The sequence below is a fragment of the Nicotiana tomentosiformis genome, chromosome 12, assembly GCF_000390325.3.
Source record: "Nicotiana tomentosiformis chromosome 12, ASM39032v3, whole genome shotgun sequence".
NCBI lineage: Eukaryota > Viridiplantae > Streptophyta > Magnoliopsida > Solanales > Solanaceae > Nicotiana > Nicotiana tomentosiformis.
The window spans coordinates 102,413,213-102,436,637 of NC_090823.1; the positions used below are offsets into that span (position 1 = coordinate 102,413,213).

Here is a 23,425-nt window from a genome sequence, read left to right on the forward strand (position 1 = left end):
ATGGATGTCATTGGACCAATTGAGCCGGCAGCGTCAAACGTGCATAGGTTTATTCTGGTGACCATTGATTACTTTATCAAGTGGGTCGAAGCTGTAACTTTCAAGTCCGTGACCAAGAAGGCGGTGGTAGATTTTGTTCATTCAAACATCATTTGCCGGTTCGGAATTCCCAAGGTAATCATCACAGATAATTCTGCTAACCTCAACAGTCATTTGATTAAATAGGTATGCCAACAGTTCAAGATTATGCATCGAAACACCACTCCGTATCGTCCTAAGGCAAACAAAGCTGTTGAGGCTGCTAACAAGAACATAAAGAAGATACTTCGTAAGATGGTGCAAGGTTCCAGGCAATGGCATGAAAAGTTACCTTTTGCTTTACTGGGTTATCGCACTACTGTTCGCACTTCAATAGGTGCAACTCCCTATTTGCTGGTATATGGAACCAAGGCAGTTATACCTGTGAAAGTTGAGATTCTATCCCTGCGGATCGTTGCTGAAGCTGAAATTGATGATGATGAGTGGGTCAACACCCGGCTAGAGCAATTGAATTTGATTGATGAAAAAAGATTGGCAGTAGTATATCACGGTCAATTGTATCAGAAAAGAATGGCAAGAGCATATAACAAGAAGGTGCGTCCCCGGAAATTTGAGGTGGGTCAGTTGGTGTTGAAACGCATCCTTCAACATCAGGCTGAAGCTAAAGGCAAGTTCGCCCCAAACTGGCAGGGGCCGTTCATTGTGACAAAGGTGTTGCCCAATGGTGCTTTGTATTTAACAAACATAGAAGGTAAATGTATGGATATGGCTATCAATTCTGATGCAGTCAAGAGATATTATGTATGTTTTTTTTTAACTTATCTTCAATCGCATTTTGTACTAGGCATGTTCAAAGTTGGAATGACGAAGGCATTTTATTCTGCTATCCCAAATACATTTATCATTTGTTACCCCTTTTTGAGCCTTATTTATGTTCTTTCATACCCCTCTTTTGGAATCAGAAGTAGAGCTGTAAATAGAAAAAAAAGAAGAAAAAAAAAAGAGAAAAGCAAAAGAAAGAAAAGAGAAAAGAAAGGAGAAAAATAAAAAATAAAAGCAAAACAAAACAACTTTTACTAGTTTGAACTACGTTCGACCTGATTTCTTTTAAGGATACATAGGCAGCCTTACACGGTTCGGTCCCATCAAAATAAAAATTAAAATTCCCCAGATTCGAAGAAACTGGGGCAGAAGTTTTAGTTTTGAAAAAAAAAGATTTGATTCCAAAAGTTGTAATTTTGAACCCCTTCATCTTAAATTATTTTGAGCCTTCATGCCACCCTTTCTTTCTAACCCTGTCCAAAACCTACACTACAGTCAAAAGAAAGACCTTCTGATCAACTTTGAGGATGCCAAGTCAAGTGAGATGGAGGTACGATTTACATCATGGGTAACACCTTTGTTTATGGGCACAAGGAAAAGTGAATAAATGAGAGAGTCTTATTGGTGAAGACCCTCATGGGCACCATAGGGCGATGGTGAGTCAAGAGAAAATTCAAATAAGAGAGTCTTATTGGTGAAAACCCTCACGGGCACCATAGGGCGATGGTGAGTCGAGAGAAAATTCAAATGAGGGAGTCTTATTGGTGAAAACCCTTACGGGCACTGTAAGGTGATAATGAGTTGAGAGAGGAGCAAATGAGAGAGGTTTGTTGGCGAAAACCCCTCAGGGCATTACAAGCCGAATGGGGTTCATGACTTTATAGAGAAATTGAATTATGGAAACCCCGGTTTTTGAAGTATGAAGACATGGCATGAACTGAAATGTGATTAGTTGGATGGATTAGGCTGATCAATCTGAAATGCATGTCATGATCATTGGAGCCAGATGCTTCATTCAGATAAGTCTCTTTTCCATTTTTCTTCAAATAGTCATCTCTGTTTTTTCTTTTTTATTCCTAATTCTCGAAGTCACTTCGCTTCGTTTCTTTTGGTTCTATTTTTCTAAGTCTCTGTCAAATTAGTCTTTTGTTAAGCAAGCAAGAAAGGACTTTAAAGCTCATTACCGGCTTTTTATTTGCACCAAGCAAAATTCGGCCAGGCACATCACAATGGGACATGATTTAGAATGAGCAATGCGGTGGTAACTGAAGTTCAGGTGGTCAAGTGATTCGTAAATTTGTAGGAAATGCAAAGGTTCAACAGTTTTCAGAATGAAAGTGCCATGCGACGAGTTGAGTGTAAGGGATTCAAGTCATTCAGAGGTTTTGTGGTCGAGGTCCGATTGAAAGGTCAAATAATTCTTTGTAGCCCGAAGCAGCTAATCAGAATGAAGCGGGATAATGGCAAAAGTAGACACTTTCAGCAAGGATGCCACAAACTAACCGCCATATTTTCAATCTGACAAAATTTTCTTTGTTTTAAGCAGGGGCAAGAAATCTTTTTCGCTTTGCCAGGAAATGCCCATGAGGAAAGCATGTTCCAGATAAGTTCAGTCTTAAGTTTTCAGGACCCTCCTGGATAATGGGATCTAGTTTTAAGTTTTCAGGACCCTCCTGGATAATGGGATGCAACTAACAATCAATGAATGTTTCTGGTACAAACTGGGGCAGAAAATTTTCTCTGCTTTGTCTGTGTTGTTGTGATAGCAGGCGCCCATCTGGAGAACGAGGGAATTTATTTCAAGTCTTAAGTTATCAGGCGCCCACCTGGAGAACGAGGGAATTCATTTTATCTTTAAGTCAAAATCAGGCGCCTACCTGGAGAACGAGGGAATTTGTTTCAAGTTTTAAGTCATCAGGCGCCCACCTGGAGAACGAGGGAATTCATTTCAGTTTTAAGTCAGAATCAGGCGCCCACCTGGAGAACGAGGGAATTTATTTCAAGTTTTAAGTCATCAGGCGCCCACTTGGAGAACGAGGGAATTCATTTTAGTTTTAAGTCATCAGGCGCCCACCTGGAGAACGAGGGAATTCATTTTAGTTTTAAGTCAAAATCAGGCGCCCACCTGGAGAACGAGGGAATTCATTTCAGTTTTATGTCATCAGGCGCCCACCTGGAGAACGAGGGAATTAATTTTAGCTTTAAGTCAAAATCAGGCGCCCACCTGGAGAACGACGGAATTTATTTCATGTTTTAAGTCATCAGGCACCCACCTGGAGAACGAGGGAATTCATTTCAGTTTTAAGTCAAAATCAGGCGCCCACCTAGAGAACGAGGGAATTTATTTCAAGTTTTAAGTCATCAGGCGCCCACCTAGAGAATGAGGGAATTCATTTCAGTATTAAGTCATCAGGCGCCCACCTGGAGAACGAGGGAATTCATTTTAGCTTTAAGTCAAAATCAGGCGCCCACCTGGAGAACGAGGAAATTCATTTTAGTTTTAAGTCATCAGGTGCCCACCTGGAGAACGAAGGAATTCATTTTAGCTTTAAGTCAAAATCAGGCACCCACCTGGAGCACGAGGGAATTTATTTCAAGTTTTAAGTCATCAGGCGCCCACCTGGAGAACGAGGGAATTCATTTCAGTTTTAAGTCAAAATCAGGCGCCCACCTGGAGAACGAGGGAATTTATTTCAAGTTTTAAGTCATCAGGTGCCCACCTGGAGAACGAGGGAATTCATTTCAGTTTTAAGTCATCAGGCGCCCACCTAGAGAACGAGGGAATTTATTTCGGTTTTAAGTCAAAATCAGGCGCCCACCTAGAGAACGAAGGAATTTATTTCAAGTTTTAAGTCATCAGGCGCCCACCTGGAGAACGAGGGAATTTATTTCAAGTTTTAAGTCATCAGGCGCCCACCTGGAGAACGAGGAAATTTATTTCAAGTTTTAAGGCAGCAGGCACCCACCTGGAGAACGAGGGAATTCATTTCAAGTTAAAGTCAGTCGCAGGCGCCCACCTGGAGAATGGGGGAATTTATTTTAAGTTCAAGTCAGTTGCAGGCGCCCACCTGAAGAATGAAAGAATTCATTTCAAGTTCAAGTCACTATCAGGCGCCCACCTGGAGAATGAGGGAATTCATTTCAGTTTTAAGTCAGTTGCAGGCGCCCACCTGAAGAACGAGGGAAGTCATTTCAGAATTCAATTTAAGTTAGAAGTAGCAGAAGCTCGCCTCAAGAATGCGAGTCGACAGTCCGAGATGACCAAAGGAAGAAGTCTCAATCCAGAATAAAATAAAAGAAAAGAAGAGAAGTGAATCCAAAATGCAGAAGCCGATGAAAGATGTGAACTGCTCAAGACATGGCTGAAGTCACGAGCACTGCATGTCCGGTCTTGATCCGAAGAAGCTGAAGAAGATGAATCTGCACCTGCAGCTAGCAAGCATCAAGGTTCAAATCAAAAGTCTACATGAAAAACCATTCAAGACTCAAGATCAAGTTTCAGAAGACTTATAGATAGTAATCTTGTAACTCAAAGCTGACAGGCTTAGTTAGTCTTTTTTATTTTTGATTTTGATGTAATAACAGGACCGCGGACCGGAACCTCGACGGAACGATACCTAACTCGACTCTCTCATCCTCTCCACACACTCCATCACTTCATTCACCTCTTGAACTACACGCGACCTGATTCCCGTATAACCCGGGATATGTAGGCTGTCCAAAACAAGGACTCGGTTGCACCTTTTCCTTTTATTTTCTTCCACTTTTGAATAACGTTATGGTCAAAAATTAGTCACACGGCTCACTTTGTCGTTGCCTGAAAACTCTTCATGTTTCCAAGCAAAGAGGGGCAGCTGTGAGCACCTAATTTTTGACTATATTTGAGTTTTTAACTCACTTTTTAGTATTTAAATAGTTTGAAGTTTAATCTTAATATTTTAGTTTTATTCACCTTTTTATAGGTTTATTTTAGATAAATTGAAAATAAACAAAAAGAATTTCACATTGATAGAGTATACAATTTTATTCTAATTGGCAAAAGAAAAGAAAACACACAAAAATTTGTTTTCCTCTTATTTTTAGTATGTTAGTAATTTTGGAATTTCTTTTTAATAGTTCCTTGACTGGAAGTAGCTAGTTAATATTTAATTTTGCTATCTCAATTTAGTAGGAATAATATTTTAAAAGTTTATTTTATTTTGTTATCCTTTACAAGAAAATCAAAAAAAGAAAAAATAAAGAACCAATAAAATTGTTCCAACTCTTTTGTTCTTGTTGAGATTTTGCCTTTTAGTCAAGATTCCTCCCTATCCCAAAATAACTAACTCATAAGGCATATTCTCTCCCCTCACGTGATTGTTCTGGAGTAATCACCTGCACCTTATTTTGGATCTTTTATCCATTCACACACTTTTCATGATCTGATTTTCTTTCTCTCCAAGACTTTGCCCACACACATTATATATACAGACCTAAAGCTAACCATAGAAGGGACCAAAAAATAAATAGAGAGGAAGGGATCTGAAGAGAAGCCAAACAAAAAAACACAGCAATACCCACCGAAACGTTTCATCTTTCTCACCAAAGCCTCTTTGCTTTTAGCCATAGAAACTATTAACCATTAGCTATGTAAAATCACTGCAGTTACCATTTTAGAAACAGCTTCAAAACGCCCTTAAATCACAGCAAAATCAGCCTCGAAATTCACCTCAAACCAGTCCTAAACCAGTTGGAATACCACCCAAAATGGCCATGAAAATCACCTCCGAACCCAGAGTCCTAAATCTCCAATAAAGCACCGAAATTTTCAGCTGGAGTTAAAACATAGTTCGAGAGGTCCTTTCAAGTTCACGACGAGGTTTCCGGCACAGTCTACTCTTCGGTTGACGATGTCATTCGCGTTCAGTCTTGTCGGAATATTTTTCTCTCGTCTTCTTTGCAAGACAATTGGAGGTTCTTATTGATATATTCATAAATCTTCAAAGAAGGTTCATTGCTTCCACTTTTATTTTATTTTATTACCGTATTTATGGATATATATCGTTGTCTTGTGAAATCTTTGTCATTGAAGTGTGCCATCCTTCTGTTTGTTGAGTTTTCTTTTTTCTTTTTTTTGTATAATTAAAGATTATTGCCATGTGTTTATTTCATGCTCTCTTTCTAGTTACATGTTAAAAATATTAGTTTTAAGTTTGGTACATAATCTATTTAAGTTACTTTGGGTCTGTAATGATGATTTAGATAAATTAATTTCTATTTTGTTTGGCCGTGATTTGTAAAATAACATGTTGGGAAAGAGAACTTTGAAAGCAGAACGAATTTTTTGGACTATGTTGATTTAAACCAACAATGACTAAAATGGACGGTATAATAGGTTGCTCGCCCAATTCACTATAGTTGGCTTATTCTTTGTAAACACACTTAGTTGGCCTGCTTCAGTTGACAAATAAATGTCAATTACCTCCATATCTTGGCCTATTAGTTTAACGATCTAAGCCACCTTTTCCACGACAAATTTCCATAACTAACGACCTTACAGTTGATTCCAAAATTACGACAAAGTATGAATATCGTAGCTTGCTTTAGGAGCGATCAATAATAAATCATCGTGACTATGAGTATGGTTCCAGTGGCATAGTCATGATACATAAATTTCAATTTGAGTGTGCGTTTCATGTGACTCGACCAGAACTTCACAATAATAAAAATAAGCATGTCGTCAATCGCGGGTGCATTTCATGTAGCGCGGTTTGCGACGTGTGCCAAAACGACAAGTGTACGACATCCTGACTTGTTCCAGAAATAATTCCATAAATAATTAAAAGCGGTTTAGAAGATAAAAATGCACACTAGGTTTTAAAACATGTATTAAATCATATAATTAGGCCAATTATTAATAGTTGAGCAACCGTGCTAAAATTACGGAACTCGAGAGTGCCTCACACCTTCTCCCGGATTAACAGAATTTCTTACCCGGTCTTCTGTGTTCGCAGACCATAAATAGAGTCAAATTTCCTCGATTTGGGATTTAAAATAAACCGGCGACTTGGGACACCATAACTTATTCCAAGTGGCGACTCTGTTTTTAATAAATAATTCCATTTCGATTAATGTCACTTTAATTGGAAAAACTCCCTTATCCCCTATCCCACTGCAGAAAAAGGAGGTGTGACACTCTTGCCCTAGCAGACTAATCATGAGTTGATTAACTTAAGTATTGCTATTAGCACATGAATAGACTAACCACATTGCTTGGGATTCTCAAAGCACCAACAAGGATTTAAACAAAACAATCATACCAAACAACCTTTTAGGTATTATCAGAAGTATTAGATCATGATCAATGTTCCTAGTAAGACTACATGTTATAGATTCAACATGGAATTCCTAAGGTGCTCAACAAGATCACATTCAATAACAATATTAACCTCAAACAAACTATTACGTTCAGGCAGTATCAATAAGGAACTTCTCATAATGTTTAAAGATCAAATTCAGTTCCAATTAGAAGTAAGGAGTGGACTTAGTGCAGTTCAAAATAGAACATGGGATCAGGAAGCCAAACAGGGATACATGCAATATTCAATCAGTTATACACAGACACTTCATGTGGGGTTGTGATCTTATACATACAGGGGAGCTTCACATATTATAGAATCAAGTTAGCAATATCACGAAGAGAGAGAGAGAGAGAGAGAGAGAGAGAGAGAGAGAGAGAGTTACAGACAAGGAAGTATCATACCCAAACAAGTTCAACTCAGGTGTATAGCTTAAATTAGTATCTAGATATGAAGTAATCATATTCAGCTTTAAAAATTATCATCTTTGGCTATAACAAGAATGATTAAGTCCTACTTTATGAGAGATATCTTAATGACAACTGATTGTAAGCTTTAAAAAGTCAGCAGTAGCATAAAAGAGATTAAAAACAAGAAAGTACTACACCAAATCGGTTTTGACTTAAACATGCAGCTGAGGGTTACACCTAAACATGAGACAATTAAGTTCAACTTATCAGAAATTATCAGTTAACTATAACAAATATGATTATGACTTACTTTTATGAAAAGGGGATAATTTAATATTTAAAAGAATGTATACAACAGAGTTATTTGTATTCATGAAAGTTCACCTCAACAAGACTGTCTCATATAGATGCAACGAACAACTAGATATGAACATGAGAATGTCATAGTGATACTCAGGGACTTCTCTTGGAGTTAACAGTCACATGTATAGGGAAGGAGAAGAACACTTAAACACTTAAACTTTTCATGCTTCAATTAAATAATGAAAGACACAAGCTTATGAACTTTTCAGATTCATCTCAGTTAGGATTATCAAATAATAAACTCGACCACAAGACAAATAGAATGCAGAAAAACAATATGTAAAGGTAAAGATAACAGAAGAATCATCAATGAAAGACTATGAAGTTTAGGTAAACATGTGCAGTCATTCCAAGCACATTACAACTTAATCATGCAGACTATTTAGACTCAGAAATGAAAATCATCAGGAGTAACATAATAGCTTGATCAACATTAATTAAAGACTTCGAGGCATAACAAGTGATCATAAGTAGACAACATCTTATCATAAACTGAAAATAGCATTTTTATACTAGTTATAAGCATCATAAACGACTATAGTTCATAGAAGACAACAAACGTATTCATAGTGTTCAAATAAAATGATCAAAAGAGAGAAGTTTGAGATGTACTGACCTTTTCAATGGCAGCAGACCAAACAAGGATTACTCTTAGTTGCTTAAGACCCCCAAAGCTTCAAGCTCGAAGCAGCGAAAGTACTCAGAAATGAGAAAAAAAGGGAAATCAGTAAGAAACCCTAGGTTTTGGAATCTTAGAATTGCTCTTAGATGATTGTTCTTTCTTCTAGTTTGTGATTCTAGGTTGTGGAAGATGATGTTAGGTTGTGAACATTAAAGGCCCTTTTTATAGTGCCATTAAGGCTCTAGGGTTCCAATGGATTAAAAATCATGAGTTTAAAGTGACGAAAGATTGATGATAATAGCAAAATTAAGTGAAACATCTAAGAGACAGAGGGGAAAATAGGGTCGAGTTTACCTGAGCATCGAATATTGAAGCTTTGGACCAGTGGTTAAACCCTAATATCCAGAGGTCACTGAGTTTGACCTTTGGACATCGAATTCTCAAGATGAACTCTGAGAACGACTCCATGAATGCTCCGATTTGACAAAACATGAAGGAAATTCAGATATTTGAAGTTGTATTTTTTAGTCTAGGGTTTCAGGATTTGGGTGTTTTGAATTTGAGTGATAAGATAGGAAATAGCCGGTTGGATTCACGGATTTCACAAGGCAAAGGGTGGTTTCAGGCTCTATCTTTGACTTATAGAGAAAATTAGATGATTTCCCTTTCGAGCTTAGGATCTCGGATTAGGGGTCTTGAATTTGTTATCGAAAGAGGAAATTATCAGCAGGATTCATGGTGTAGCAGGGACAGAAGGGATGATTTAGAGTGGCTTCAAGTAACCTTGCATGAATTTGTGCAATGTTTTAGGGGATTTATGGTTGATGGAGATGAGAGAAAAGAGAGAGGAAAAGGAAGGGAATGGCGACTGGTCTCATAGTGATTAGGGTTTTTTTGGGGGGGGGGGGATAGGGGTTGGTCTCCGAATTAAAGTTGGGAGATAGAACCCGTTGATCTTTGAGATCAACGGTCCCGATAATTTGGTCATTAATGATTTTTAGGGCAGAATTTCAGTAGCCATTGGATTAGGAGATTTTTGGACGGTGGGGATGAGATCTCTGGGCTGGGTGTTTAAAACTAAGAGAAAATCGGAGATTTAGTGTGAACTGTTGATCAGATGGACCAAAGGCTCAGATGCGACTGTGTTTGTTCTGTGAGTGGTGAGGGATGGTGATGTGGTGCGCAGTGATTGATGCAAAGAGAGTGGCTTGGATTACCACGTTGGAGCGGAGATGGGGTGTTTGGGCTGGGTATTTCCGTTTGGGCTTGACAGTTGGGCCAAAAATAATTTTTAAGGAATGGCAAATTTGCCTTTGATTTGAGAATTGCAATTGTAGCCTTTTTCTTTTAATCCCTTTTTGAAATTAATTTAAATAAATTTAACAATTTTTAGTAAAATGTGGTAAAATTATAATTATTATATACACTAATAATCATTTTAATTAGTTATTTATAAAAATACTTTGTTTTCTAAATTGTAACACTAATTTCGAAATACCAACATAGTAATCTAATTTACTAGAAATTAAAGGGTAATTTATTAAATTAATTTAATTAAATATATAAACATATGTTCTATATTTATTTAATTAATTATAGAACATATGTATATATAAAAGAGTTATTTTAATAATCTTAAAATAGTAAATATATTTGTAATTATATAATATTAATATCATGTGATTAATTTTAAAACAATTAATTAATTAATTTATAAAAATAAGTAGTTACTACTAGAAAACACTTTAAAAATATTTATTGTTAATTATTAAGTATAAGTAAATTAATTTAAAAAAGGAGGGTCAAAATTGGCCGTCAACGGGAGGGTGAAGGAGATTGGTAAAGAAAGAGATGGACTATACATACTACTGAGTTAGTTTGCTAACAAGGACATGAATTTCAGTTTACCAGTCATGGAAGTGTTTACTGCTAAAGACATAAACCTATGGCATAAAAGATTTGGCCATGTGTCTGTAACTGTTCTTAAGAAAATGCTTTAGAATAAAGTTGAGTCTATAGCAGAAGTAATAAATAAATGTAATGTTTTCCCTTATGCAAAACAAACCAGATTACCTTTCCCAGCAAGTAGTATTAAAAGTACTGAATATTTTGAGCTGGTTCATATGGATATTTGTGGGCCATACAAGATTCATACTTTGATGGCAATAGATTTTTCTTGACTATAGTTGATGACTTCTCCAGTATGACATGGATCTACTTGTTAAAATTAAAATATGATGTTTGTGTTGTCATTCAGTATTTTTTGAGTTTTGTACAAACACAATTCAACAAGATAGTTAAGGCAATCAGAATAGACAATGGCACGGATTTTGTTAATACTATTTGTAGTGATATGTTCAAGAAATTAGGCATTATACATCAAAGGACTTGTGTCAATACTCCTTAGGAAAATAGAGTAGCTGAGAGAAAGCATAGACACATTTTAGAGGTTGCTAGAGCTATCTAATTTCAAGCCAATATCCCCATCACATTCTGGGGTCACTATGTTTTAGCAGTTGTGTATATAATTAGCAGGCTGCCTTCTTCAGTTGTAGGTGTTTCACCTTATAAAAAGTTATACAAAAGAAAACATTCACTCAGTCACTTAAGAATACTAGGCTGCATGTGTTATGCTAAAGCCATACAGGAAACTGACAAACTTAAACCAGGGTCCAAAACTGCAGTATTAATGGGCTACTCAGAGGTACAAAAAGGCTATATATTATATGATCTATCTAGCCATTTATTCTTTGTAAACAAAGATGTTATTTTTAGGGAAGATGTGTTTCCCTTCGAGAAAACTACTGCATCATCACATCCTATATTCCTTACTAAACTACCTCAACCTATTCTAGATAACAGGCAATCATAAGGTTACAATCAGCATGTGTTTCATTCTCAAACTTCAAATACTGAAATATATGATGGGGACCAAACAGATACAGAAATGTATCAAATGAACTATGACATACAAGAAAGTACAGAAACAATAAATACTACTCAAACTACAGCTATATTTGACTCACATATAGAAGATAGTCTACAACAGATTCAACCTTCACTTGATCTTCCTATAGTCTTAGTTGAAACTCAACATGCTCAATAGATAACTACTACTAGAAGATCTGATCGAGAATAACACCCTCCTATATGGATGAAGGACTTTGTCTCCTTGAATGTTTACCATGATGTTACCTATCCCATCTCCAAATACATGTCTTATTAATATATTTCAATTAAATATCAAGCCTACATCTCTACATTCTCTTCAACAACAGAGCCTAACTCTTATGCAGAAGCAGTTAGAGATCCTAGATGGGTTGATGCAATGAAATCAAAAATTGAAGCTCTTGAAAGCAATCATACCTGGGAAGTTATTTCTCTACCAGAAGGAAAAAACCCTATAGGGTGTAAATGGATTTACAAAATCAAGTATAAAGCCATAGGAGAAATATAAAGATTCAAGGCTAGACTTGTAGCCAAAGGCTACAGTCAAAAGGAAGGTGTCACACCCCGACCTCGGGGAGCGTGACTGGCGCTCAACCGAGATAACCCGGCTAAGCAAGCTTGTACAATGCCTTCTACCTAGACTCACCCATGAATAAAGAGAAGGTATATTTAATTAATTAGACAATAAAAAGGTTATATGGATAATCCACATTTTATTACCGTTAGAACTTCATTCAAGATTTCCCCAAAATATTACATTACACGCTCATAGTTTAGAAATGGAAACATATGATACAAATACAACATTTCCAATTTGAATTCCCAAAACAAAGGTACCACCCACGCTATGTCTACGGAGCCTCTAATAGATACAAGAGAGTAGCATGATGGTGTCGTCAACAAGACTCTGGCTATACCTCAAAATAATATACACAAAGGAAAAGATATACAAGACCCCAAAATGAAATGGGGCTCACCAAGTCAGCTGAGGAGAGGGTGTGCTGCTATCACTCATCAATACCACTTGCTATGGAACCACCTGCATCCATTAAAGATGCAGCGCCCTAGCAAAGGGGGCGTTAGTACATATGGAATGGTACTAGTATGTAAAACTAAATACCCTATCAATAGAATGGGTAACACTAAAAGGAGAAAGAAACATGAAATCAATAAGAGCCTTAAATAGTATAAAGGGGTCAAGTTAGGAGAAAAGTGAATTTCAAGTAAGTTTCAATATTTTTAAGTTGGGAGATCTTTAGTACCGATATACCACTGTGCTTTTAGTACGGAGTCCGATCTAAGCCCGATCGGCTAAGCCATCTCACCCCGAGACATCAACTCACAATACCACCATGTGCGCAGCATGGTATCCGATCTCAGCCCGATCGACTAAGCGGTCTAACCGCAATGCCGTGTGGGTCAAAATCGCATCACATCTTAATAGAAGTAATCCTATCCCATTTAAGGGGAAATATCTCAACACGTCAATCTCATCCCATATAAGGGGAAACAATCTCATCACATCAACATGGGGATTTATCCCTCAATCACTCCTACAACGGCATGTGTAGTTTCGGGGTTAGGTTATTTTGACCTACCCTTCCTCGATGACTAAACAATACTCCCAAAGTGTTTATTATATAAAGGATTTACAACTCATTTCATAATCTTTCATACGTCTTTCCATTTCATTGGCACTAGTGGCAACAATTGTAATATCATTCTTCGCACGTCACCCGTATTTCATATTTCATTCTCACGCCTATAACTTTCAAGTGTTACCATAGATTATAATCAATAAGAGAATTTTTAAATCAAGACTTTAAGTATACATATGGGCAAACAAGAGTCTTAAGGACATTGTAACGACCCGGCCGGTCGTTTTGAGATTTTGCTGTTTATTTGGTTGTTTAAGGGCATGAGTAGCTCTGTATGATATATTATGACATCTGTGAATCATCGATTTTGGTTTTCAGGTTATCCAAAATCGATTTGCAAGAATGAATTTCATTGTTGAAGCCTTAAGTTGGAAGAGTTTACCAAGTTTGACATTTGTGAATTTGACCCAGGATTAGAGTTTTGGTGATTTCGTTAGGCCCGGATGGTGATTTTGGACCTGGGCATATGCCTGGATTTGTATTTGAATATTTCTAGAAGGATTAGGCACTAATTGGTGAAAGTTGAAAATTTGAAGGTTTGAAAAGTTCATAAGTTTGACTGAGAGTTGACTTTATGGATATCGGGCTCGGATTGTGGTTACGGGAGTTGGAATAGCTTCGTTATGTCATTTTGAACTTATGTGCAAAATTTGAGTTTATTCCGAGTTGATTTGATATGTTTCAGCGCGAGTTTTGAAAGTTGAAAGTTCATTTAAGTTTGATTTGAGGTGCAATTCATCAATTCGATGTTCTTATGCGTGATTTGACGCCTCGTGTAGGTCCGTGTTATGTTACTAGACTTGTTGGACTGTTTGGACATGGTCACGAGGGGCTCGGGCGTGTTCCGGACTGATTTCAGACCATGTTTCTTCATTTTTTCAATGCTGGTGTGTTCCGGTTTCTGGTGCCTCGATTGGTCTTTGTGATGGCGAAGATTTGTGTGCGATCGCGTAAGGGAAATTTGGAGTGGGGCATTTTCTTCATCACGGTCGCGACTGGTTAGCCACGTTCGCGTAGAGTGGGAATGAACTTTATCACGTTGGCGTCTGCATCTATGTATTCGCATAGTTCTTGGGACTCGACTGGGCAATGTTGATCATCTCTTCGTGTTCGCGAGGTTATTTCCACGAATCCGTAGTTCTGTCAGTTAGGTGTACCGCGATCGCAAGTCTTCTAATATGATCGTATACTGCATTTTTCAGGAGCAGTGCTTTTCTTCTTTGCGATCGCGAGGATGTTTACGCGATCGCGATTCATTAATTCGTCTAGTGCTTACAAAGTACTCTATTGCGGAGGTTTCGATCATTTTTACAAATCTGGAGATATAGAGCTTGGATTGAGACGATTCCTGAAGTAATTTTCACCACGTGGATTGGGGTAAGAGTTGTCTACTCATTTATGATTTTATATCATGAATCTATCTTCGTTTTCGGCATTTGATTGAGGGTTCCAAAATAGAAAATTCGGGGTTTTTGATAAAAGTTTCATAGAGCGAATTCTTGAGTTTTGAACATCTATTTGAAGTCAGATTTGAGTGAAACTAGTATGGTTGGACTCATAATCGAATGGGTTGTCAGATTTTTAAAGTTTCATCTGAGTTCTGAGGCGCGGGCCCGGGTTGGATGTTTGGGTTGATTTTGGGCTTTTGACTAAAGATTCGACCTTTACCGATTGGGTTTGTTTCCTTTGGCATTATTTGATGTATTTGAGTTGCTTTTGGCTAGTTTTGAGCCGTTCAGAGGTCGATACGCATGGGATGGCATTTTTGTAGCATCGCTTGGCTTGCTCGGTATTGGATTTGGCTTGTTCGAGGTAAGTAACACTTTTAAACTTGGAGCTGAGGGTATGGACCCTAATTATACGTGTTATGTGATTTGTTTGGAGGTGAAGAATTTGCTAAGTGACGGGCGTGTGGGCGTGCAACATAGAAATTGGTACTAAGTGGACTCCATATAGCTGTGTGGTCAATTAACTTGTATTTTTCCATGTATTTTTCATGTGTTAGAGAAACTTAATTGTGACTCGTGTTAGAAATCATGCTTAGGCAAATACTGGTATTATTGGTACCCACTTAGGTCATTTCTGCTATCGAATTATATTGTTAAATTGTAATTTCGTACTCAGTCATATACATTCATTGCATATCATATCTCAGTCTCGTTGTTATTCATTGATACATCATATCATAATTTTTAGCTAGTTTCGTGACATTGTGAGCCCGAGAGACAGGAGAGACCGATGACTGATTAAGGCCGAGGGCCTGATTGTGAGGTTATTGATACTATGGCACGTACGTTGTCTTTGTAGTCCTTGGATCACGTGAGTTGTCCGTGCGAATCCATGCCATGATTGGCTTATTATAGCGCTTGGGCTAAAGGAGCCCCTCCGGAGTCTGCACACCCACAGTGAGTGCAGGTACCTACAAAGTGTGAGTGCGAGTGCTGAGTGACTGTGAGGACTAAGTGACTGTGAGGACTGAGTGATTAAGAGGAGTGAGTGACTGGGAGGAATGAGTGGATTGATACTCTGTGAGTATGCATATGGTTGTTCATTATGTTGTATCGCATTTGACATGTGCATTTGTCATACATGCATAGAAATGACTTCTTATCATTTTGTACGACATCACATCATTCATGACTTCTCATACACATTGACATTTAGGCATAAAGATGTACTTTCCTCATACCATTTGATAACGAAACATTTACCTGTGGAAAAGTTTTGGGAAGAAAAATTACAGTTATCAAACTAATTCATATTTTAGGTGATTTTGGCAAAAGATTTGAGTTTTATTGTAATACTTGAAAAGCAAATGACTATTTTTTCTAAACTGCGAACGAGATGAGCTTTCTTTTACCGTAGAGTTATTATATGTGTTATTTTCATTATAATGTTATGAACTGTTACTGGATATTGGTGTCGGACTCTAACCTTTGTCCCAGCTCATCACTACTTTTAACCTAAGGTTAGATTTGTTACTTATTGACTACATGGAGTCGGTTGTACTCATACTACATATTTACGCATTACGTGCAAATGTTGGATGTTGATGTAGCTGCGTACAGTGGGAGCTGGATCTGAAGATGTACCTGCGTTCCAGTCATAACTACCTCTTGATCGTGGTAGCTTTAGTATTTCAGATATGTTCATGTATATTTTAGATAGATGGTGTATTTTATTTTAAACCAGCTTTGTAAACTCTATATCTTAGAAGCTCATGATTTGTACTAGCAGTCCTTGGGAAATTCTTGTATAAAAGCGGTGTATTATTATTTCTTTTTTTACTAAATCTCATTAAATTGGATAGTTGTTAATTGGCTTACCTGACGGGTTGGGTTAGGTGTCATCACGACTAGTTGGACTTTGAGTTGTGACAAGTTGGTATTAGAGCTCCAGGTTCATAGGTTCTACAAAGTCATGAGAAAGTGTCTAATAGAGTCTTACAGATCGGTATGATGACATTCATACTTATCTTCGAGAGGCTACATGGCATCTAGGATAATTTCCCATCTTTCTTTCCTTATTGTGCGGAATTGATTCAGTTTGAAACATAACTCTTTGAATTCCATCCACGCATTCGTATGTTCATGGGAGCGCTCAATATCAGCCGTGCATCCCCGGCTTGTGATTCCATAGATGAGGTGCGATATGTGATTTTTGTGTGCTGATGATGGACCAATCAGGATGACTTGAGGCTGAGTTATGACTGTAGCTTGAGCACGGGGATTTCGATTGTATGAGCGCGTGCTTATGGACTTATATGTTCGGTAGAGTCCCTATGAGTGGAATTTATGACTCGATGAGTAGCTGGATGGATATATGGTGAGTATGATGTGACTGAGGGATGTGTCCAGATGGTTTGGTTGTGACGAGAATAGTTTGCGGGAGATGTAAAAAGGACTATTGGGTGATAGATTGCTTTCTTGATGTGACGTATAGTCTCGAGTTATGAGTATGTTGAAAGATCTTTCATGAAGTATAATTGTAGAACGAAGTGGATTTTCATGTCTTGTTATGAGTTCAGACTCAGGAAGATTAAGTGATGGCATAGTAATCGTTGCTGCGAAAGAGTATAGAAAGATGCCAATTTAAGGCTAAGCAGGTGGGTTATCTCTTGCGGAGTAATCTACGGAGGTGTGATCGTTATAATGTTGTGTGGAGATTTTCTTTCTACCAGTGGGGTATATGTGCGGAGAATTGAATTTGAATTTGGTTGAGAAAGTTGACTTGGTCATCATATGGATGTACGCGAGCTTAGTAGATGATTTGAGGTACTATACGGCTTGTGTTATAAGAGCTTATGAGGGATTTAGTTGAATACCATTGTGGTGTTATGGAAGTAATATAGTATGGGCATTGTGAGTTATCGAGTGTTTTGATCCATGGCTTTGAGCCAAGTGGGGGAGTCTGCTATCGACTATTTGATTGCATGGTTACACATTGTATTGGTTTTGATCAGAGACATACTTGTGGATCGTTTATGGCTTGTAGAGTCTGGTTTCTAGGATGACTCGAGTAAGGGAATCTCTGGATATGGGTTATATTACACTTTATGGGTATATGGAAATCATGGAATGATTTGAGTTGTTATTCGTGTTGGATGTAGTACACATGGGGTAGAACTTTACTCGGTTGCACTAAGACGGGGTCACTTCTTTGGGTGTTGTATTGCTAATGGGGCACAGGTTGTTCGGCCTGTTTGGTTGGTACAGTTGAGATTTGAGCAGGGTGGATGACTCTTGAGAAAGTTCTAATGGATACAAGATTTTCATGTAGCAAGAGAAAGTTCTAATGGATACAAGATTTTCATGTAGCAATTGTGAAAGTTTTCGAAGTTATATATGGCTAGGATCTGAGATCTACATTGGATGGTGTCGAGACTTGCAGTATTTTTATATCATTATGGATTTTACATTTCGATATCAGAAGGTGGAGGAAACGGCTTTAAATTCACAGAAGGTCTATTCAGAGTGGGTATCTTGGTTGTGGTACATTTAGGTGCTTAAGAGGGAAAAGAACGGCTTTAGATTCATGTGTTCTATGGATTTGGAGACTGGGAGTTCTCAGAAGCAGGTGGTTTCGTGGTTGTGGACTGTGAAGATGTGGCCAAAGTTAGCCATATGATAGTATGTGTTATGGTTAGGTCATTATGGATTTTCGGAGGGTTAATTACCTATTCGGGGGATGACCGGAGTTGATTTGGGGGCCCATTAGTAGGCCCAATGAGGATGTGTATTCTACACCAGGTCACATTTGTTGACTCCGAACTGCTATTATTGAGGGATGTGCCATTCGGTTAGAATTGATTTTATTCGTATCTAATATGTTCTATGAGTTACTCTTCTATACTACGAGGGGTTGTGAACCATTGGTTATATGCACATATAGTGCGGTTCGATTTGGGCCTTATAGGGGACTTTGAGCGAGATGGGTATTAGGGTGTTGAATGATTGATTGCGCATTTGGTTATGTTCTTTCCAGACTGTGGTATTATGTAGGTTCCTCTATGGTTATGGTCATGCACATTGGGTACTTGATGTCGAGTTGCGCGTGGTTGTTGGTTTTGGGCATGGTGGCTTGAGGTATTTCGTATGGACCAATGTTTGGATGGGATCACGCATTGCGGTGGAGTTATGTTGAGATATGATCCTTTCTGTTAGGTTCGTGTGTCTTGGTGCTACTACGTATGATGGGTTTGTGGCATTGCGGTTGTAGTGGTGGTGCTTGTTGAGCTTGCGGGGCGATTTTCTTGTTTGAGTCATTTTTCATTTTTGGGTGCATTGAGTTATTGCGTATTGGTGCACGGATTGCACGACTTGTGGCCCAAGGTTGTATTGGTGTTGCATGTCAATAGGATAGTTGTGTTTGACGAGATGAGGTCATTGGACCTAGGATGAGTGCTATCGGATCTGATTATGGTATATTTGGAAGGATAATGTCGCTGATTGGTTTAGAAATGGGCTAGAGTTCTTGTCGAATGAAGGAGAGTTCCATGATTTGTTGACTTGATAAGTGGTTACAAGTTCTGCGTATTTCTTTCATCATCGGTAGTGTACGAAGGTTTTAGAACAATGTTTTGTTTGATATGAGGTTTATTATCGGTACCAGATTTGTTTTGAGCAATTATTGTGATTAGAAATTATTGCTAGAAGTACGCGAGTTATGCGGTATATCATGTGATTACATCTTGGGTTATGGTTATGACTTGATATATCTTATTCTGACTTATATAGTGTGTAGATGCGATATTTAGATCTTATAGGGAATTCCAGATGTTGGAAATTGGATTCTGTGGTTTATGGGCTAAGGTTGAAGTAATGATCTTCAGTTATGTTGCATTGTCAAGCCTACATAGAAGAAGGTGATGTGGGATCACCCCCGGGTATGTGCATGGTAAGGTTACACAGCGATTTGATGGATTTGGAACGACTCTTGGCATGTTCGAGGATGAATGTATGTTTAAGTGGGGGGGATGTAACGACCCGACCGTTCATTTTGAGCTTTTGCCCTTCTCTCGGTAGTTTGAGGGAATGAGTAGCTCCGTATGGTGTATTATGACTTGTGTGAATCATCATTTTTGGTTTTCAGATTATCCAAAATCAATTTGGAAGAATGAATTTCATTGTTGAAGCTTTAAGTTGGAAGAGTTGACCAAGTTTGACTTTTGTGAATTTGACCCCGGATTGGAGTTTTGATTGTTCCGTTAGGTTTGGATGGTGATTTTGTACTCGAGCGTATGCCCGAATTTGCATTTGGATATTTCTAGAAGGATTCGACACTAATTGGCGAAAGTTGGAAATTTAAAGGTTTGGAAAGTTCATAAGTTTGATTAAGAGTTGACTTTGCGGATATCGGGCTCAGATTGTGGTTTCAGGAATTGGAATAGCTTCGTTATGTCGTTTGGGACTTGTGTGCAAAACTTGAGTTTAGTCCGAGTTGATTTGATATGTTTTGGCGCGAGTTTCGAAAGTTGAAAGTTCAAAGTTCATTTAAGTTTGATTTGAGGTGTGATTCGTCATTTCGATATTGTTATGCGTGATTTGAGGTCTCGTGTAGGTCCGTGTTATGCTACGAGACTTGTTGGACTATTCGAACGTGGTCCCGAGGGGCTCGGGCGTGTTCCGGACTGATTTCAAACCATTTTTCTTCATGTTTTCAATGCTGGTGTGTTCTGGTTTCTGGTGCCTCGATTGGTCTTCGCAATCGCGTAAGGGAAATCTGGTGCAGGGCATTTTCTTCATCGCAGTCGCCACTGGTTAGCCGCATTCCCATAGAGTGGGAATGGTCTTTATCGGATTGGCATCTGCATCTACGCGTTCGCATAATTCATGGGACTGGAATGGGTAGTGCTAGTCATCTTTTCGCATTCGCGAAGTCGCTTATGCGAACGCGTAGTTCTGTCAGTTGGGTGTACCTCGATCGCGAGTCTTCTAATACGATCGCATAGGGCATTTTTCAGGGGTAGTGCTTTTCATCTTCGCGATCGCGAGGATGTTTCCGCGATCGCGATTCATTAATTCACCCTGTGCTTATAAAGTACTCTATTTCATAGGTTTCGGCCATTTTTACGAATTTGGAGATATGGAGCTTGGATTAAGACAATTCTTGATGAACTTTTCACCATGTGGATTGGGGTAAGTGTTCTCTACTCATTTTTGATTTTATATCATTAATCTATCTTCGCTTTCGGCATTTGATTGAGGGTTCCAAAAGAGAAAATTGGGGGGTTTTGACTATAGTTTCATAGAGCGAGTTCTTGAGTTTTGAACATCGATTCAGAGTCGGATTTGAGTGAAACTAGTATGGTTGGACTCGTAATTGAATGGGTTATCGTATTTTATAAGTTTTGTCAAGTTCCGAGGTGCTGGCCCGGGTTGGACTTTTGGGTTAATTTTGGGCTTTTGACTAAATATTCGACCTTTATCGATTGACTTTGTTTCCTTTGATATTATTTGATGTATTTGAGCTGCTTTTGGATAGTTTCGAGCAGTAAGAAAGTCGGTACACATGGGATGGCACTTTTGGAGCATCCCTTGACTTGCTCGGTATTGGATTTGACTTTTTCGAGGTAAGTAACACTTCTAAACTTAGAGCTGAGGGTATGAACCCTGATTATGCTTGTTATGTGATTTGTTTGGAGGTGACGCACATGCTAGGTGACGGCGTGTGGGTGTGAACTATAGAAATTGAGACTCAGTCGACTCCATAGATTTGTGTAGTCAATTAACATGCATTTTTTATGTGTTAGAGAAACTGAGTTGTAACTTATTTTAGAAATCATGCTTAGGCAAATTCTGGTATTGTTGGGACCCACTGAGGTCATTTCTACTGTCGAATTATATGGTTAAATTGTAATTTCGTACTCAGTCATATACATTCATTGCATATCACATCTCAGTCTCTGTTATTATTCATTGATACATCGTATCATCATTTTGGGCTAGTTTCTTGACATTGTGAGCCCGAGAGACTGGAGAGATTGATGACTTAGTGAGGTCGAGGGACTGATTGTGAGGTTATTGATACTATGGCACGTGAATTGTCTGTGCAGCACGTGAGTTGTCCGTGCGGATCCAGATATTGATACTATAGCGCGTGAGTTGTCCGTGCAGCATGTGAGTTGTCCATGCGGATTCATGCCATGATTAGCTTATTATAGTGTTTGGGCTAAAGGAAACCTCCGGAGTCTGCACATCTACAGTGAGCACAGGTACTTACTGAGTGCGAGTGCCGAGAGCGAGTGTTGACTGACTGTGAGGACTGAGTGATTGGAAGGACTGAGTGACTAGGAGGAATGAGTGGATTGATACTATGAGAGTATGAATATGGTTGTTCACTATGTTGTATCGCATTCGACATGCGCATTTGTCATACATGCATAGAGATGCAATTTCCTTATGCTGTACGGTATCACGTCATTTATGACTTCTCATACACATTGACATGTAGGCACAAAGATGTACTTTCCTCATACCATTTGATACTGAAACATTTACCCATGGAAAAGTTTTGGAAAGAAAAATCACAGTGTTCAGACTTACTCATATTTTTGGTGATTGTGGCAAAAGATTTGAGTTTTATTGTAATACTTGAAAAGCAAATGACTATTTTTTCGGAACTGCGAACGAGATGAGAATTTTTTTACCTTAGAGTTATTACTTGTGTTATTTTCATTATATTGTGATGAAATCTTACTGGTTATTGGTGTCGGACTCTGACCTTTCTCCCTGGTCTTCACTACTTTCAACCTAAGGTTAGGTTGTTACTTATTGAGTACATGGGGTCGGTTGTACTCATACTACACTTCTGCACCTTGCATGCAGATGTTGGATGATGATGTAGCTACGTACAATGGGAGCTGGATCTGAAGATGTACCTGCGTTCCAGTCATAGCTACATCTTGATCTTGGTAGCTTTAGTATTTCAGATATGTTCATTTATATTTCAGATGGATGGTGTACTTTATTTTAAACCAGCTTTGTAAACTCTATATCTTAGAAGTTCATGATTTGTACTAGCAGTCTTTGGAAAATTCTTGTATAAAGCGGTGTATGATTATTTCTTTTCTTAATAAATCTAATTAAATTGGATAGTTGTTAATTGGCTTACCTGACGGGTTGGGTTAGGTGCCATCACGACTAGTTGGACTTTGGGCCGTGACACACATTGAGTTTCTCTACCACGATTAGGCATGCTAGCTTGCAACTGAAACATGGTTTTTAAATCACAACACCTTTGATACATTGATCCTACTAGAATACATTCTCGGAGGGAATCATGATATGACAGGAATATTTGGAGCACATTTTGGATACATACATATTTTAATACAACACTCATTTTAAAATAATCAAATCTATTAGGAAAGGCTCGGAACATGAGACATAAGAAATTGAGCCAATCATGATAGTAACTTACTAGGACATCGTGGAAGTCGATTCTACAAGAGGAGTTTAGCCAACATAACTCGCTTTGAGCTTCCTTAAATTACTACAATGTTTCGAAAATATTAGCAACTTCGATCTATTTAGAAACATAATAAACAACAACAACCCTGTAAAATCTCACTAATGGGGTCTGGAGAGGGTAGTGTGTACGCAGACCTTACCCCTACCCCGAAGGAGTAGAGAGGTTGTTTCCGAAAGACCCTCGGCTCAGAAAAAACAAAAAGACAAAAGGACAAAAAGGAGACAATATTAGTATCACAACAGCAATCATAGG

At 38.3% G+C, this 23,425-nt stretch overlaps 1 protein-coding gene across 1 annotated transcript; it reads left to right on the top strand.

The window, feature by feature from the left end:
- On the top strand, positions 1 to 2,503 carry LOC104109405 (uncharacterized). Its single transcript, XM_070191058.1, has 4 exons — positions 1 to 174; positions 226 to 328; positions 416 to 633; positions 2,408 to 2,503. Exons 1-4 carry the CDS (start codon positions 1 to 3, stop codon positions 2,501 to 2,503), a joined length of 591 nt encoding a protein of 196 aa, XP_070047159.1.
- Positions 2,504 to 23,425: the final 20,922 nt, after the last annotated feature.